General features: G+C 38.6%; 2 protein-coding genes and 1 long non-coding RNA gene across 7 annotated transcripts in view; 1 reads left to right on the forward strand and 2 right to left on the reverse strand.

Annotated features, from left to right (window-relative positions):
• Positions 1-18,247, reverse strand: part of NSH3 (inosine-uridine preferring nucleoside hydrolase family protein) — a 238,367-nt gene that overhangs the window by 114,911 nt on the left and 105,209 nt on the right. For both annotated transcript variants that reach the window (XM_089815550.1, XM_089815551.1), the window contains 3 exons: positions 2,393-2,572; positions 2,034-2,144; positions 513-848 (listed from right to left, as the gene is read on the reverse strand). In XM_089815550.1, coding sequence (XP_089671676.1) covers positions 513-848; positions 2,034-2,144; positions 2,393-2,572 — 627 coding nt within the window. The remainder of the gene's footprint in view (positions 1-512; positions 849-2,033; positions 2,145-2,392; positions 2,573-18,247) is intronic.
• Positions 1-18,247, forward strand: part of LOC149575764 (uncharacterized) — a 197,121-nt gene that overhangs the window by 99,485 nt on the left and 79,389 nt on the right. The gene's annotated exons all lie outside the window — the stretch shown is intronic.
• LOC149575765 (uncharacterized) overlaps positions 1-18,247 on the reverse strand; it is a 99,973-nt gene that overhangs the window by 79,926 nt on the left and 1,800 nt on the right. The window lies entirely within an intron of this gene.

Consider the following 18,247-nt stretch of genomic DNA (forward strand, 5'->3'; position numbering starts at 1 on the left):
AGGTTAAAACTGTAAACTGTAGCAAGTTTCAATATTCACCACTTAGAGCAGATTGCATTTGAGATGTGTGTGTGTGTGTGTGTGAGAGAGAGAGAGAGAGAAAGAGAGAGAGAGAGAGAGAGAGAGAGAGAGAGAGAGAGATTTTACACAATTGGCTGGCACAAGACCAAAATGAATGGAATATTCAATGGCGTTTTCAAGTAAAACATTTTTAAACCTTATCAAATTGGATAAATACCATTTGATAGATTTCAGTTCTCTCTGATGGAATTTTTTTATTTTTAAGAAAACACATGCACATAATAAAGTCAGAAAACTAAAGAAATCTATAGGAGAAATAATTCTTCTGGACTCTAAACAAAATACAGATGGATTAGAGACATTGAGTTGTGCACATATGCCTATAATGGTCCCTGTATTGAAAACCGATAATTTTTTCCAAGGTAGCAGCTTAAAATTCCAATCAAACATACTTATCATGGTTCCAATATCACCATCCAGAATTAAATTACCTGATATGCAGCAAATGGATCACCAAATATATTGAACTCTGCAAATGGGTTAGAATGATAACCAGTGAATAAATTCCCACGATCCCCACACTGTCCTGGTGTGCAAGAAGAATTTGCATCCTTAGAGCAGCACCCTGTAGGGTTTCTCGACCTAACACCTCCACCCATCACATAAACATGGTCCACATTCTTCAGCAAATGAGGATATGTTTTGAGAAATATTGCAAAGTTTGTATGTGCACCAATCAGGACAACAGTAGTTGGTCCTGATGACAATGCTTCAAACATCACTTCTTGTGCAGTTGGTTGTTTGAGTGGTGAATAGTGTCGTTCTCCCTGCATTAAGAACAGAATAATTATAGCACAATCCAGCACCCTTTAATAGGAAAAAACAAAGCATATGTTTTTCTAATAAATTAACTTCTGGTCAGTAAAAATCTTGCCCATGAAGTGCCTCATATCATACCAAACCAAACAACACTTGAAATTTTCAATTTTGTAGTTGGGATAAATTAATGTGATTGGATGGTTGTTTCTCGGTTGCATAAGTAACAAAGTGTTTCAAAAGGTTGCATAAATAACATTATATCAAACCATATAATCATATTCTTATTGCTAAGAATTCAAAGTGAAAGATAAATGATTAAAATTACAGCATTAAAATGTATAGCCAAAAACTGACGAGAGTGTTCAACTACAAGGTGAAACATGCAACCTTCACTCAGAGTTTCTATCATTTGGAGGCAAGCCTGCAGTGAGATGTTGTCAGTCTTTTTTTTTTTAATTTGTGCTTTTTAATAATGTAAGTGAAATTTCACCATATTCTTAGGGCTTTAGAAAGGCTCCTGTAGTTTGTTTTTACGCCCACAAGAGATAACAATAGATGTTCAGTGATGTCAAAAGGTGTCTTCACAATTCTCTGTACCATCTTGAGTACAAGGCATGTACATATCACGTGCAAATCTCAAATAATGAAAAGTTCTACTCAATTTCTCCATTTTGATGAATGGTATATCATTTAAATTTGAGTTTGTAGGGATGTATTCTTGATTTTCAATAGGGATCATAGAGATGATCATTCTATTATTGTGCATGGATTTCCTTGTCTATTTCATCAAATTATTGTTTTCTCAAATAGGACAAAGACATCACTCATTTTATCATATTGGTGTTTGTCTTACATATGTGTATGATTACTTTCTGTACACAAACAATATACAGAATATTTGTTGTTGATAGTGCTGAAAAATTGGAATGTTTGCATCCCTTCAAACGCTTTCACCATCACCCTACATAGAGATTAATGTCTCCCAAAATCATTGTTCACGTGTGACTACTGTGGTTTTGAAACTTAACTCAAGATAGTATAACTAATGTCTAAAAATAATAGCATAGGTCATTTTCTTTTTATATACTATTCGGTGCTTGGAATAGGAAAAAAATGTCCTTACAAACTCCAAGACATCCCAAAACAAAAATAAATTTCATATTAGCGCTTAAACTAGGAATGAATCACATTACCTGTGGTAGAAAGTCTTTGCGTATACCATAATTACTATCAGTATCCAGCCGCCCACCAGAGCCAGGGGGAATAGATTGTCGATAACGACATCCACCTGCTGTTGATAGTTCCTAATAAGAAAAAAATGTGACCATAACATTTATGAAATTACTGAGATATTATATGGGCTTTTGTCAATTTGTACATATGCCAATCTCCTGCAATCAATCATGAGTTATAACCATGTCCCGTGGAAACAATTAATCTAGATCGAATATCAAATCCAAGAAAGGCACAAGATCTAGAGCTAGAAACGAAAGGAAGTATAGCTCTAAATTAAAATGCAATTTTCATAGTGTTGATACGTGTTGTTTCTTACTTGCTCAATCAATGGTAAGTATCCACCAACATTTGGAAGGATCTCACCATCAGGTAATATTCCACCTTCTCCCCCAATTCCAACTGGAATATCGTCTCGCCCCATCATATAAAGAATATCATATACTTGGTTTACAGAATGTCCAGAATCAGTCCATGTATTTGCATTGATAGTAATTGCCTGTCACAAGTATTCTCAATGAGAACGAACCCAAATATTTTGGATAAATATTGTGTGTCACCCATAGAATCAAATTCAAACATCAAACCATATTACCTGAAAAGAAAGTCTTAAACTTAATCTTTTCTATTTTACCACCTACATTTGCCTAAACCATGTTCACTTTTTGAAAAGGGGTACGTTATTTCTGAATCAGTAATTTAAATCTAAGATTTTTTATGTACTTATTTGTTCTAGTTAACCATCACGTAACAGCTTTAAGGAATATGTAATATAAATTTTGAGCAAGGACAAGATTGTTTTGATAAAAGAAGATAAATAGAACAGAGAAGACACAAACTAAATATTTAAGCTAAAATGAGAATTTTGATGGTTGAGTAGAACACTCGACATTGCATTCCATGCACCCTACTACATAGCTATCTATGCTAAATACAACTTTCAATGCTATATGTTTGTAAAGGTCAATGATATTTTTCATTTAGTTTAGCCATTTATCTAGCATTTGCTTTTGTTTAACCAAATTCATTACCTTGTGAACGAGTTAATGAAGCCTAAAGAAATTTGGTATCAATAAATGATTTAGGTAAGTCTCATTAGAGAGTTATGGCTGCAAAAAATAAACAAACTATATCACAAGGTACTCACTTCACAATTAATAAGGTCCAAAAAATATATTTTCTAATGGTTAATACTTCAGAGACAATTAAAAAGCTCAAAGTACATGCTCTTGAGTCTTATTCATAGACACATGTTCCTAATGAGTCTCTCTAAATAATGCACGTGTAATGTTTATATTTAAACGGGAAATAAATTGGAATGAAAAGCATGAATTGCACCTTGGTGTGGGTGTAATGCCCACATGTTTGTGCTTGCTATGTGGGATGTAGTTTTGTACTAGATATTTATGATGGTGTTTGTATTACTTCTTGGACATTTGTGTTACATATTTGGATGTATATACTTATAGATATAAAATTATTTTAAGAAAGTTATTTTATGCTAGTTGAGTTGATTTCATGGTTGTGTGTATTGCTTTTAAAAAATGAATTTAAATATAATTGTCATAATGTGGAATGTCATCAGTAAATATGGTATCAAGATGTATGCCGTCAGTATCAGGATGTATGTCGTCGGTATTGGCCGATAGGGTGTGTATTAGGATGTATGTCGTTGGTATCGGGAAAGTTCTTACTATGTAGCTGACATGTTGTATGTAGTCAATAGACAACTTCAAGAAGGTTCCTCGAGATGTATATAACCCCCCTCCGAGATCGTTGTAATCATCTTATCATCTGGATGTAATGTCTTTGGCATATGCAAATAATACAATAGTTCTTCTATTCTTACTACTGTTCTGATCCATTATTTGTATGCATTGATTTCTTTACCTAGTACAATAAACATTTGGTGTCGTTGCCGGGGATTGAACCCGGGTCACCCGCGTAACAGGTAGGAAAACAAGAGCACCGCAGCAAGTGTTCCTCAAATAGGAGGCGTCCGCATCAGGAGGGAGTGGGAATGCTAGTACAGAGGGTGCCACGTCGGGAGGATAAAGAAATAATCGACGAGGTCAAAACAACAACAACAATGGCAACAATAATAATGGTGGGAGGAGTCGAATTCAGTATGATGCAAACGACCAACCAATAATTCAATGCTGCGCATGCAATTTGTGGGGCCACTTTGCCCGAGACTGTACAACGGCGAACACACCGAAATTATTATGCAGACGATGCGGACTTGGCGATCATGACGATGCTAAGTGCCCGAAGTCGGGAGTAAATTTGATCACCATCAGGACGGACGATGAAGAGGTTCTGGCCATCACACGAAAGCAAGCGAAAGTATACCCCTATCCGATGGAGGAAAAGAAGAGACTGGAGGAAGCATGGGCATAGATCTAGAAGGCAACATAGGCAGAAACAACACACCTGAAGGACACGATTGGTACCTTCGCACGGAGCTACGCAGAACAGAATATCGTACGACAAATATTACAAACCGAGGTACTCGTAAGGATAAATGATCTGTTGCTCACTATGCCTCAACTCTGTACGGCACTCACGAATATAGCTCCAATTGCTAAGCAACTAGCAGAGCAAGGAAGGGAGAAGGAAGGTGGCGTAAGTGTGGAAGATCCGATGCTGTTAGCCCTTTCATCCGGACGCCATCCGACACTCGTCGAAATGGGCATTCTCGGGACTGTGCTGACGGACACGATCGTGGACAGAGGGTTTGGTGTCAATGTGCTACTAGAGGATACCTGAAAAAAGTTGGGACAACCGACATTGTGGCCACCTACCTTCCAGCTGCCAATGGTCGACCAACATGGAATCAAGCCATTGGGAGTCCTGACAGCACAACCAGTGACGATTGGAACATAGTCGTTCCTATTGGACTTCGTCATGATCCCACTGAAGCAAAAAGGATACGATGCTATTCTGGGCTGGGGGTGGCTAATACAAGCCAAGGCGAAACACAATTGGAAGAAAAATACGGTTATCAAGGACAAAAGATTGCTAAGAGAGTGTTGTGTGCTAAAATTCCATACGAAGGCAAGGGTTGAGGTTGTAGAATCATTCCAAGTGGCCAGGCTGGAGATGTATAAGGAAGGAGTGTTGTTGGTAGAAACTGTAGCCGACAGGGTGTTGTTGTCGGTAAAAATTTTGTAGCCAACGGGCAGATTAGTATTGTTATTGTTGGGTGGATATTTTGCAACTGACAGTTTTGGATAAAAATTTAGTCGCAAAATAGGATGACCAGCCACAGCGTGTGAGACAGAGTCTTTCCTACCTTAAAGGGAAGGCTCCCCCTTCTCATTGTTCCTTGGATCAACTCAAGGTAAGAAAGAAATTGAGAGATTTATAAACTGGGTGTTATTATTATCCTTTCTTCTTAACTTTTAAGAAAGGATCCACTTATTCGTAAGGCGAATAATGGGCAAGGTGAATCTCTAATTACACTTCTATCACAAGTTGGAAACAGTGATACCGATAAATTTTAACTAACTCAAAGGCTAGCCAAAACGTACCAGTTTGGCTCTAAGTCCTGTTGTACTTCTGTGGTAAAATCTTTACAATTAGGGCACAAAGACTCCTAAAAGTAACAACAATCTAACTATTTTGCAAATTAAGACGAACAACCAAGCTACAGACAAAGCTAATAGCTATGGATTTTCACAATTGTTCTTGGTCAAAGCTCGGGATTCAATTGTTTCTTAACTCTTTTCTATCAATCACAAAGGATACAATATCAATAACAAAAGATAATACGAATTAAAGATAACTTGAATGAATAATAGACAAAGCTTATAATTCATACAAGTGACAATTTCACTTAATCAAAGTTAAGTCTCAAATGCGCCTTTGTATTCACTTTTTCTCCAAATAATGCTCACACAAACAAAGTTTTGTTGGCACAATTTCTCCAGAGCTCTCTTGCATAAAGATAATGATGATTTTACAATGAGGGGGGCACTCCTTTATATAGGCAAAGAAGTTGAGAAAAAGGGGGAGGAAAAGGTGGGAGCAACTCAACCAACTTTCACCAAGTCTAACTACAGAAAATAAAGGGTTACATGCAACTGCATGTGCAACTCGCATTACATCGTTTTACATACATATAACTCGCATTACATGTAATTACACTTTTTCATGTAATGCATCTTCTCCAACTACAAACATGAAAGAAGAAGAAAGAAGACAAAAGAGAAAAGAACAATTCTGAAGGGCCTTGTACTTGACGATGCAATCCCAGATGATAACAGGATTGGGAGTTCCTGTACCTTGTATTGTTGCATTCACGTTGATAACCATAGTGTTGTGTCTTTTGATAACCTCTAGCTCTCTTTGATGAATTGTCCATTATCATGTGGAAACTTGATGTGATCATCTTTTCTCGCTCAAGTTGTCGTGAATTCTCCTTTGTAAATCAGCACAAACTGGAGTCTTTGACACTTTGAAAACCTTCTTGATGATGTTCGGATGTACACTCGAAACAACTTTCCATTAGCACCATTAACTCTTTTTTTTTTTTTTTTTGAAGTAAAGTGCTTGGCGCATGGGAATGCGTGTAAATGGAGATTGCCGATTTTCAAAAAGTGACTTGGGCTTTCAAGATGTCACTGCACGGAAAATGGATTACATGTAAATGCAACATGTAACGGAAGGTGGAGAGTGAAATGAGATGCAAGTGTGAGTGAAAGATACGCTTTACATGCATATGCGGATAAAAGCTAAGATGGAAAGCATGGAAAGATACGGAAACATGTATTTGCTCATGGAGGTGTGAATGCATATGGAGAGGAGAAAATGACATCTTTTTTACTTTTCAAAAAGTGACTTTTAGTCAAAATTGGACCTTTTAGATGCAATTACATGTAAGACATTTCATGTAATCGTGCCGTGCGAATAAAAGCGAAAAATGAGATGGATGAAAATAGAAGTGGAAAATGGGATTACATGCATGTGTGAATGGCGAATGAGGTGAAAAACATGTAATCACATTTGTCAGATGAGATGTGAGATGTAATGACATGGAAATGAAATGTGAAAAATGATAACGCTTTCGCATGTAATGAAAGAAAAATAAGTTTTTGGGAGAAAAATTGGCAAACAAACACACAAAACCAAACCAAAAGAAAAACATACCTTAGAAAACAACTCAAAACATGCCAAGATGCAATACACTCCAAAGATGAAATTCGAATTTGGAATTTGGGGAAGAACCAAAAACATCAAAATGAAGGAGAAATTCATATTTAAAGGAAAAAAGCATATTCTAAGGCAAAGATTTTACAAATGGCATCCATTCAACGATTTCATGCATAAAATCAGCAAAGATAAGCATGAATTAAAATGCATGAAAGAAGAGGTCCACTTACATGAAGATTAAGTGCCAAAAATGAAGGAGAAAGAGCTAAAATAGCAAGTTTTGTAGTCTTAAGACCAATTCTACCTTAAATCCGAATTTTCAAACAACCTTTTGACTTTTTCCACACTTGTATGTAATGGACATTCAATGGTCGGATTTGACATGAAAGTGCCAAATAAATGGTCTCCAAAAACAATATCATGCATTTAAAACTCAAAAACAATCCCTTTTGATCAAATGTATGAGTTGAAAATGCAATTTTTTGAGTTTTTTGAACAAAAACATGACTTTTTTATTCAAAAATCTGGGCCGTTTTTGCAAAAACGTGGCAAAAAACTACATGTTTTTGAGTTATTTTTGACTTGTGAATGCAAAAACGACTTCCCCAAATGGATATACATGGATCCAAATGCAAAAATGTTGCTTTAAAACACATAAAAGTGGATTAAAACACCCAATTTTCTGAGCATTCTAAGAAAAAACGATTTGGTATTTTAACACCAAAATAATGATCACAATGTAATGGAATCAGCAAATAAGGTCAAAACGATTTGATTCCAAACAAAAACATGTTCCAAATTTGAAGATTTATGGAGTTTTTTGCAAAATTGTGCCCTAGCTTGGGAGTTTTGAACACATTTTTGGGTGCAATAAACTGATTTTTGATGTGGGCGAAATGATCACCTCTCCAAAACGTTTTAAATGCAACTAATTTCATCCAAATCCATGGAGAAAATTAACAGTTATTATCAAAATAGGAGGTTTTTGGAGCAAGAACATGTTTTCTTCACATAATAGGATATTTTTATGTTCATTACATATTTTAAAACATGTAATAAAACAAAATTGGACCTTTTTGAGTCCAATGCATGTTTTAAAATGTGTCTTTGATCATAATCTCACTTTTTGAAGCCCATTACATATTTTAAAATGTGCAAGTCTCCAAAATCTCACTTTTTCAAGTCACTTACATATTTTATAAACATATCTCACCTTTTTCATGCACAAGCATGAAAACTCAACTTTTCATATCATTGCATCAAAAAGGTCCACTTTTACAAGCATTTGATGTAATGGCATGAAAAAGGTCTTCAAAATGAGTTTTTATATGCATTAGCATGAAAAGTTTTCACTTTTCATAGTTTTTTACATGTATATGCATATAAAATGTCCACTTTTAGGCTTTTAAGTTATGTATTTCACTTATTTTTATACAAATGTCAACAATATGGGTCAAAAATAACATTTATACATCATATTAATCAATATAATACATAAACATTATATTAAAGTGACATTTATATAAGTATTTGATTTAAAAATAAAAAATTTAAAAAGTAACTATATAGTTCTATAGTCACTTTAAGTGAAAAATTAAAAAGTAACTCAACTTAAAATTATAACATAAAGTGCACTATAGTCACTTTAAGTTATAAATTTAAATGAAAAGTAACTTCAAAACATAACAAAAAGTGAGTAAAATGTTATATTTTCAAAAAGTGAATGTCAAAATGAAATTATAAGATCATTTTTTTAATTCATGCTGTTGCACCTAAAATGTCCACTTTTGAGGCACTAAAATGACCATATCTTTTGACTGACAACTCCGATTGACCTCTAGGTTAGACCGAATTGAAGGGGAAAACAAAAGGCATGACATGAGCAAAACCAAAGGACTAAAAACAAACAAACACAAACTCAAAAGCAAAAAATGGACTTTGAAGGCTTCAAAAATCAAGCAAAGGCTCGACAAAAAGCAAAACAAAAAAGACTTGACGAAGGCCTTCAATAAAAAGATTCATTGTATCAATTGGTATCGATTGGTTGATCAATATTAAGCAATTAAATAATGAAATAAACTCAAAGAAATGCGAAACTAATTTGAAAAGGTTTAATTCTGTTACCTACATTTTGTGGTGACAAAATGCAGGACAACAGTTATGTAGCCGATGGACCCCTTTGGGAAGGTTCCGCAGAAAGTATTTATACCCCGTCTGGGATCATTGTAAATCATCTGAAAAAGCATAATGTAATGTTCTGGTATATGCGAATAATATACGGAGTTCTATTGTTCGTGTTTCCATTATTTGTATGCATTGATTTATTTTACCCGTACGGTAAACGTTTGGCGTCGTTGCCCAATGGACCTGGAACAAGGGCTAGAATAAAGACTAATGCCGAATCAACTGAATAAAAATAAGAACAAGGAGAACGACAAAGATGAAATTCGCATAGCTTAGGGTAATTTAATTCTGGCACAGCAAGTAGAGCGCCGAAGGAGAATCCAGAAGATTGCCGACGGAAACAGGAGTGCAGAAGAATTGTTGGAGGAGACTCGACAGCGGGTGGAATTGGTGGAAGAAGCATGGGAGGAGTTTTTGAATTTGTGTTCGCCAAGGGAAGAGAATCCCGACGAAAGAGCATCGACTCGCACGACTTAGAGTGCTGAGGGAGCACAAGCATGGAGTGAACTCTTCGTTCGAGATACACTTCTGCATAGGACAACTTTAGAAGATCCTTCTTCACCAAGCTTCGCAGCTGTTGAGACCGCCGGTGTAGGAGAGAAAGCCGCCGATGTGGGAGAGCAGACCGCCAGTGTGGGAGTGCAAACCGCCGGTGTGGGAGTGCAAAGCCACAGTGTGGGAGTGAACAACGCCATTGTTGCAGGACCGAGCAATGAAATGGGCACCCCTGAATGTCCCAAAAATAAACCAAATTGCTGAAAGGAATTATGTCAAACAGTTTGCATTCAACCTCTTATTCCTCCGTTTAATGTTTTAAACCCCTTATAACTCCAGAAATCAAACGTTTATTTGTTTGTTGTGTTTTGTGCATGGAATTGGTATCATACAACATAAACAAGAAAGAAACTACAATAATATGCAAAGTGGAAATGAACTGCTGCCAATAAAATGTTATTTTCAGAATTCATAAAACCAAATACATAGCAGATTTATCAACTCACTAATTACTTCAGCATTATTGACATAATACTCCAGCGCATGCTTTCGAACTTGCTGCTACAGTACTTTGTCCTTCAATCAGTCCACTACCTTCGTAATATCATTCCCTCAAAGCGGCATAAGCGTCGGACAAGTAGTGAAGAAGATATGAGCAAAATACCAAATCTGCCTGTAGCCGAAAATGCAACTAAACTGCCTGATAATGAAGCCGATAACAAAGAATTCCAAAGGCCAAACTCCAAGGGAATGACGTCTAGAATGTTACAAGAGAGGATAAACATCCTCAAATGCCAAGAACAGAGCTGCAACTCACACACCAATTTCTTCTCATATTCCATCTGTCTAATGAAGCCACAAATGCTTCCTTTTATTCTATTCCCAAGGGTCCGCTCAACTCATATGGGCAATGTGGGATAAAAGATGTGTAATATATAAATCATATATTAAAATACCCCTTATGTCTCCCTTGGGTACACATCACCATAAAATAAATATTAAAGTAACACTTTAATATTTTACAATTAAATTAGACGTTACTTTAATAAAACTTCAGGCATTAAAATGTATTAACAATCGGACTCCGAATAATGCGAGTGATAGCTCATCGGAAAGCTCTCACCGAGGAGTATCGAATCCAATCACCAAAATTGACCTGCACTGTGTCCTGCCGACTTACCAAAAATAGCATGCCTGAAATTGAGTAAATCAACTTCGTTTTGGCCCAAACTAGAAATGACTAGGCCAAAACACTCCAGGATCTCATTAAACCCTTCATTAGCCCTCGGGACCATGTAGAACAAGGCTAACGCACACACACTTGGTCAACTGCTAAAATGGGGACATTACAGTCGGCCCCCCTTGAAATTGCTTGTCCTCAAGCAATCTCAGTCCAGCTTGCTGAATAACCTGCTCACTCTCCCATGTAGAATCTTCCTCCGGCAGGTCTTTCCATCTGACCAAATACTCCTTCACTATCCTGTTTCTAAGCTTCCTCTCTCTGGTGTCCAGAATAGCCTTGGGTACTAACACAAGCTTCCCCTCCTCATCCAAAGGGGGTAAATCTGCAGAAGGCACTACACTCTGACCAATGGCTTTCTTAAGCCTAGACACATGAAACACATTGTGCAGTCGATTGCCCTCTGGAAGCTCAAGCTCATAGGCGACTTTGCCCACTTTGCGAATCACCCTGTAGGGACTATAAAATCTAGGTTTCAACTTTTCAGCTCCGCTCTTCTTGAGTGATGACTGTCTATATGGTTGTAGCCTCAAGTAAACCATATCCCCTACCTTGAAGCTACGCTCTATTCGGTGCTGATCAGCATACAATTTCTGTTAATTCTGGGCCTGTTGTATATTCTCTTTGAGCACTTTCAGGATGTCCTGACTATCCTGCAATAAGTTTTTGCCTTTGGGCACTCTACTGTCCCCCAAAACTAAATCCATGAAGCTAGGTGCTTCATAACCATAGAGTGCCATGAAAGGAGTCATCTTGATGGACATATAATAAGTGGTGTTATAACAATACTCTCCCATATGCAACCATCTGATCCAAGCCTTTTGTTGTGTAGTTACATAGTTCCTCAAATATCCTTCCGCCCATTTATTCACAATCTCTGTTTGCCCATCTGTTTGCGGATGATAACTAGTGCTAGGTGTAAGATCTGTACCACACAACCTAAACAACTCTTGCCAAAAAACACTCATAAACTTAGTATCCCGGTCGCTGACAATGAATCTAGGCAGCCCATGTAACCTGAATATCTCTCTAAAGAAAAGATCTTCCACCTGTGTTGTTGTGTAAGTGGACGGAATAGCAAAGAAGTGAGCAAACTTCGTGAAGCAGTCCACCATCACATAGATGCAATCCCTTCCCTGTACTCGTGGTAAACCAGTGATGAAGTCCATCGAAATACTTTCCCATTTCCTATCAGGAATGGGCAAGGGCTGTAATAAACCTGCAGGAAATGTGTGCTCTCCCTTATTCTGTTGACAAACCACACACTCCCTGACATACCTCTGAACATCATCCTTGAGCCCTTTCCATGAAAACCGCTCTCGGATCTGCCTGGAGGTCTTGAAGACCCCCGGATGTCCAACTGTGGGTGCATCATGAAATGCCTTTAGTATCGCCTCTCTCAAATGTGATGACGGAATCAAATAAACCCTGTCCTGAACTCTGATCAATCCATCTATCACCTCATAGCGATCATCCTGTATGGTACCTGAAATCAATCCAGAAGCCCAAGCATCTCCCACATACTTTGCTATAATCCGATCTCTCCAATCTCTTGAAATCTCTGCCAGAGCACATAAGTGAGGTCTCCGAGATAAGGCATCAACCACCACATTTTTCTTACCTTTGACAAACTCTATGTCAAAGTCATAAGCCTGCAATTTAGTCACCCATTTTTGTTGCCGGTCATTAAGATCATGCTGGCTCATGAAGTATTTAATACTGTTGTGATCAGTCTTGATCACAAAACGTCCACCTACCAAATATGATCGAAATTTGGCCAATGCATGCATTATGGCCAACATCTCCCGGTCATTGACAAAATAACTTTTCTCAACTCCCCGGAGCTTCCTACTCTCGAATGCAATGGGATGCTTCTCCTGCATCAATACTGCTCCAATCCCATCACCTGATGCATCACAATGAAGCTCAAAAGGCTTCGTGAAATTCGATAGAGCTAGAACTGGACATGAAGACATTACCTGCTTGAAATGCTCAAAACACCTCTGTGCTGCCCCTGTCCACACGAAAGCTCCTTTCCTGGTAAGATCTGTCAAGGGTGTAGCAATCTGTGAGAATCCCTTAACAAACCTCCTATAAAAACCACATAAACCAAAGAATCCCTTAAGCTGTGTAAGGTTTGTGGGAGTAGGCCACTCTACAATAGCTCTAATCTTTTCGGGATCAACCCGAACGCCATCTGCACTAATGATATGGGCAACGTCTATACAGCCACGAAAATGCACTTCCTTACGAAGGAGAGGACTTAGAATTTTTTTTGGAAAGTTAGAAAAAACAATGTAAAGGGAGTGCATTTTCGTGGCTGTATAGCCACGGGCAATGATATGCCCAAGGTAAAGGAGCTCAGTCATGCCAAACTCACATTTAGATTCCTTGGCATACAATGACTCTCTCTCCAGAATAGATAACACCTCCTCTAGATGATGTAAGTGCTCCTCCCAGGTCTTACTGAAGACCAAGATGCCATCAAAGAAGATCAAGACAAATCTCCTCAGCTGCTTCCTGAATACCTGGTTCATACAACTCTGAAATGTAGCGGGTGCATTGGTTAGACCAAATGGCATAACCATGAACTCAAAGTGGCCATAGTGACATTGGAAGGCTGTTTTCTCAATGTCCTTTGGTCTCATCCTGATCTGATGGTATCCAGATCGCAAATCAATTTTGGTGAATAAGCATGCCCCATGCAACTCATCAATCAGCTCATCAATCCTAGGAATGGGATACCTGTTTTTAATTGTTTTCTTATTCAGTGCTCTGTAATCGATGCACATGCGCATCATCCCATCCTTCTTCTTTACCAATACTACTGCTGAAGCAAAGGGGCTCTTACTGGGCCTGATATGCCCCATCTCCAACAAATCCTTAATCGCCTTCTCTATCTCATCCTTGTGTTTCTTAGGATGACGATAGGGAGTAATCATAACTGGTTTGGCTCCCTCCTCGAGCTCAATAACATGTTCCATCCCTCTGTCAGGAGGAACCCCATGAGGAATATCGCTAAATACTTTAGCATGTCTATCAAGTATCTTTTGGACATCTGGTGGATGACTCTTTTCTTGTGGCTCTGGTGAAGTTGGCATAATGTGGCACTCTGCCGCCCACTCTATGTCATCATGACGAAAAAGTCTCTGCATTCTCCTCAAGGACACTACTTTGCAACCTCCATCTGAAAATCCTCTAAGTACCACAGTTCTGCCCTCATGCTGGAATCTCATCTCCAATTTCGCTAGGTTGAGTGTGAACTCAACTAGTGAAGCCATCCATGTCATGCCGAGGATGACATCATAATCTTCCATGTCCACAACATAGAACTCATCCTCCAACTCATAGCCATCTCCAAACCTGATGCAAAGATTAGATATCTTCCGAGTGCATAATAATTTATCACCGTTAGCCACCATGACTCTAAACCCATCATGCTCCTCTGTTTGTAACCCTCTCCTGGCTACCAACTGTGCATCTATGAAGTTATGTGTAGCCCCAGTGTCAATAAGAGATATCACTTTCTGCCCCTGGATAGTACCCCTGACCTTAAATGTGATTGCCTTTTGGGCCCCTGTCAAGCATGCCAACGATCTATCATCCTTAAGAATGCTGCTCTCCTCTATAGTGTTACCCTCATCTGAATCGGAGTGCTGACCCTCCCCCTCTGACTTTGACTCTTCTGCTGAAAAATACTCCATTTGATTTGCCTTAGCCTTGAGAGGACATTTATGAGATAAGTCCCAAGGCTCTCTACAATGGAAGCACAACTTCTTCTTTCGAAGTTCATTCAAGGTTTCATTGTCTAGTCCTTTTGATCCTTCTTTGGGTTTGCTATACTCTTTCTGAAACGGTTTTTTGTCTTGGTCCTTACGGTAGGAAGAATCTGTTGGATGGTTTTTTCCTTTGTATACCGAAGGGGCTAAATCTCGTGCCTTCTTAGTTGCTTCAGCTAAGTGAGTGGATCATGTCCCTTCACCCAACCTCGTAATGGATCAGCAAGACCATCACAAAATAACACCACCAATCTCCTAGGAGAGATATCAGTAACAAGTACAGACAAGCGCTGAAACTCGGCAATGTAAGCATCCACAGAACCTGACTGTTTTAACTATGCTAGCTCTTTGAAATGTAACTCGGGATCCCTAGTGTCAAATCTCTCAATCAATGTTTCGGTGAATTCCTCATAGGATTTAATCTGATTATGCCCCAAAGTCACCATGCCATGATGCCACCATTCATGTGCAATGCCATCCAAGTGAATAGCCGCATACTTGATAGCCTCCTCCTCAGGCATAGGATTTAGCTGCAAGTATGTATCTACCTTCTGCACCCAAGTTCGTGCAGTCATCTTCCCTGAAGCATCATAATAAGGTAAAGAAAGTTTTCCAACTTTCTTCCTCAGCTCAAAGTTTTGATTCCTCCGTCCTGCTCTAGGCATGTGTCTCATCCTCAAGTCCATATAATCTCTGAGGGAAATATCCGCCTGAAACTCCGGTCCACTAGCCTCCCAGTCCCTCCTGAACTGATCTTGTAACTCGGTAATCTGCGGTTCGTTGAACCGGATCTCTGGGTAGGAAAGTGGGTAGAAGAGGTCTCGAGCTTGCAGTCCGCGCTGGGCGTACAACGTGTCTAAAGTTATCAGCCTCATTCCCATTGTTGCCGTGTCCATTATTACCATTAATGTTATTCTCAGGACCATTGTTCTTGCCTTGGCCTCCATGGTTATTGTTTCCCCCGTTGTTATTGTTTCCCTCGTTGTTATTGTTTCTGTTGTTGGCATCACCTGGATTAATATTGATACCCATCTGTCTAGCTATGAGCTGCAACATCATGTCCATTCGCCTATTTTGCTCCTGCTGCATACGCTGCCCCTGCTCTAATGTATCCAATAACTGTCTGAACAGTACCTCCCCCTGATCTGGACCAGCATTTCCGCCTCCGCCTAATCCTGTATTCCTGTCATCTCGATCACCCATATTATTGTCCTGATCAAAGAATATCTCCTCTGTGTCTGTATGGTTGGATTCAATGTCCACCTGCACGGATGTACTAGACTGTTTGCTTTGCAAGTCTGAAATCCTATTTTGTCTTGCAACTGGTATCGCGGAAATTATAAGACCCCTGTCGCATGCTCAAACATAAATGCTTAGCCTGTGTTTTTTATTTATTTCTGATTTTAGTGTTTTGACATTTCGTCAAACACTTTTTCCCTCTATCCGGCTGTTCCAAATTCCCTATAAGACCTCCACAGGATGGCAGGACTTATAGCTCTGATACCACTGCAATGGGCACCCCTGAATGTCCCAAAAACTAAACCAAATTGCTAAAAGGAATTATGTCAAACAGTTTGCATTCAACCTCTTATTCCTCCGTTTAATGTTTTAAACCCCTTATAACTCCAAAAATCAAACGTTTATTTGTTTGTTGTGTTTTGTGCATGGAATTGGTATCATACAACATAAACAAAAAAGAAACTACAATAATATGCAAAGTGGAAATGAACTGCTGCCAATAAAATGTTATTTTCAGAATTCATAAAACCAAATACATGGCAGATTTATCAACTCACTAATTACTTCAGCATTATTGACATAATACTCCAGTGCATGCTTTCGATCTTGCTGCTACAGTACTTTGTCCTTCAATCAGTCCACTACCTTCGTAATATCATTCTCTCAAAGCGGCATAAGCGTCGAACAAGTAGTGAAGAAGATATGAGCAAAATACCAAATCTGCCTGTAGCCGGAAATGCAACTAAACTGCCTGATAATGAAGCCGATAACAAAGAATTCCAAAGGCCAAACCCCAAGGGAATGACGTCTAGAATGTTACAAGAAAGGATAAACGTCCTTAAATGCCAAGAACAGAGCTGCAACTCACACACCAATTTCTTCTCATATTCCACCTGTCTAATGAAGCCACAAATGCTTCCTTTTATTCTATTCCCAAGGGTCCGCTCAACTCATATGGGCAATGTGGGATAAAAGATGTGTAATATATAAAACATATATTAAAATACCCCTTATGTCTCCCTTGGGTACACATCACCATAAAATAAATATTAAAGTAACACTTTAATATTTTACAATTAAATTAGACGTTACTTTAATAAAACTTCAGGCATTAAAATGTATTAGCAATCGGACTCCGAATAATGCGAGTGATAGCTCATCGGAAAGCTCTCACCGAGGAGTATCGAATCCAATCACCAAAATTGACCTGCACTGTGTCCTGCCGACTTACTAAAAATAGTAAGTATGCTTGAAACTGAGTAAATCAACTTCGTTTTGGCCCAAATTGGAAATGACTAGGCCAAAACACTCGAGGATCCCATTAAACCCTTCGTTAGCCCTCGGGACCATGTAGAACAAGGCTAACGCACACACACTTGGTCAATTGCTAAAGTGGGGACATTACAAGCAACGACTGTTTACAAAAACCAATTGTGATGGCGAGACCAAAAGAAAAACTACAAAAGTTTAATGGCGATGGTACGACCAATCCCATTCGACACTGCAAAACATGTGAAACGATCTGGAGGGCAAATGGCATAATTGATGAAGATGACTGGATGAGGCAATTTCTGGCCACCCTACGGGGTGTGGCAATCGACTGGTTTACTAGTAAAGATTTGTAGAAGCTAAACAGTTGGAATAACATTAAAAAAGAGTTTCTCGCAGAATTTCGACTGTTGCGCGATGATAATGAAATTGTTGGCGAGATTTTCAACACTAAGCAGGGGAAGAATGAAACTGTCCGCGTCTATGCTAGGAAATTAAAAGATTTGGTAAATAAAATGGAAAATAAGTCAGCGGACGGACTTCAGAAAAGATGGTTCGTGGAAGGCTTACGCCCGAAGTTGCGAAAGAAAATGAAAATTGTGTCGCCGTCGTCCTACATGGAAGCGTACAATAGAGCACTGAACTTGGAAAGCAAGCAGAAGACGAAAAAGAAGAAGAATAGTTCCTCTGACTCAGATGATGACAAGTCCTCGGGATAGGATACCAGTGATGATGAAAATAGTAGCAGGAAGGTTCGCGCCCTACAAAAGGACATGATCCGCATGATGGAGTTTAAAAATATGCAGAAGGAGAC

Source organism: Cupressus sempervirens, chromosome 2 (assembly GCF_028749045.1).
Source record: "Cupressus sempervirens isolate cs-2001-9-10 chromosome 2, ASM2874904v1, whole genome shotgun sequence".
Lineage (NCBI taxonomy): Eukaryota > Viridiplantae > Streptophyta > Pinopsida > Cupressales > Cupressaceae > Cupressus > Cupressus sempervirens.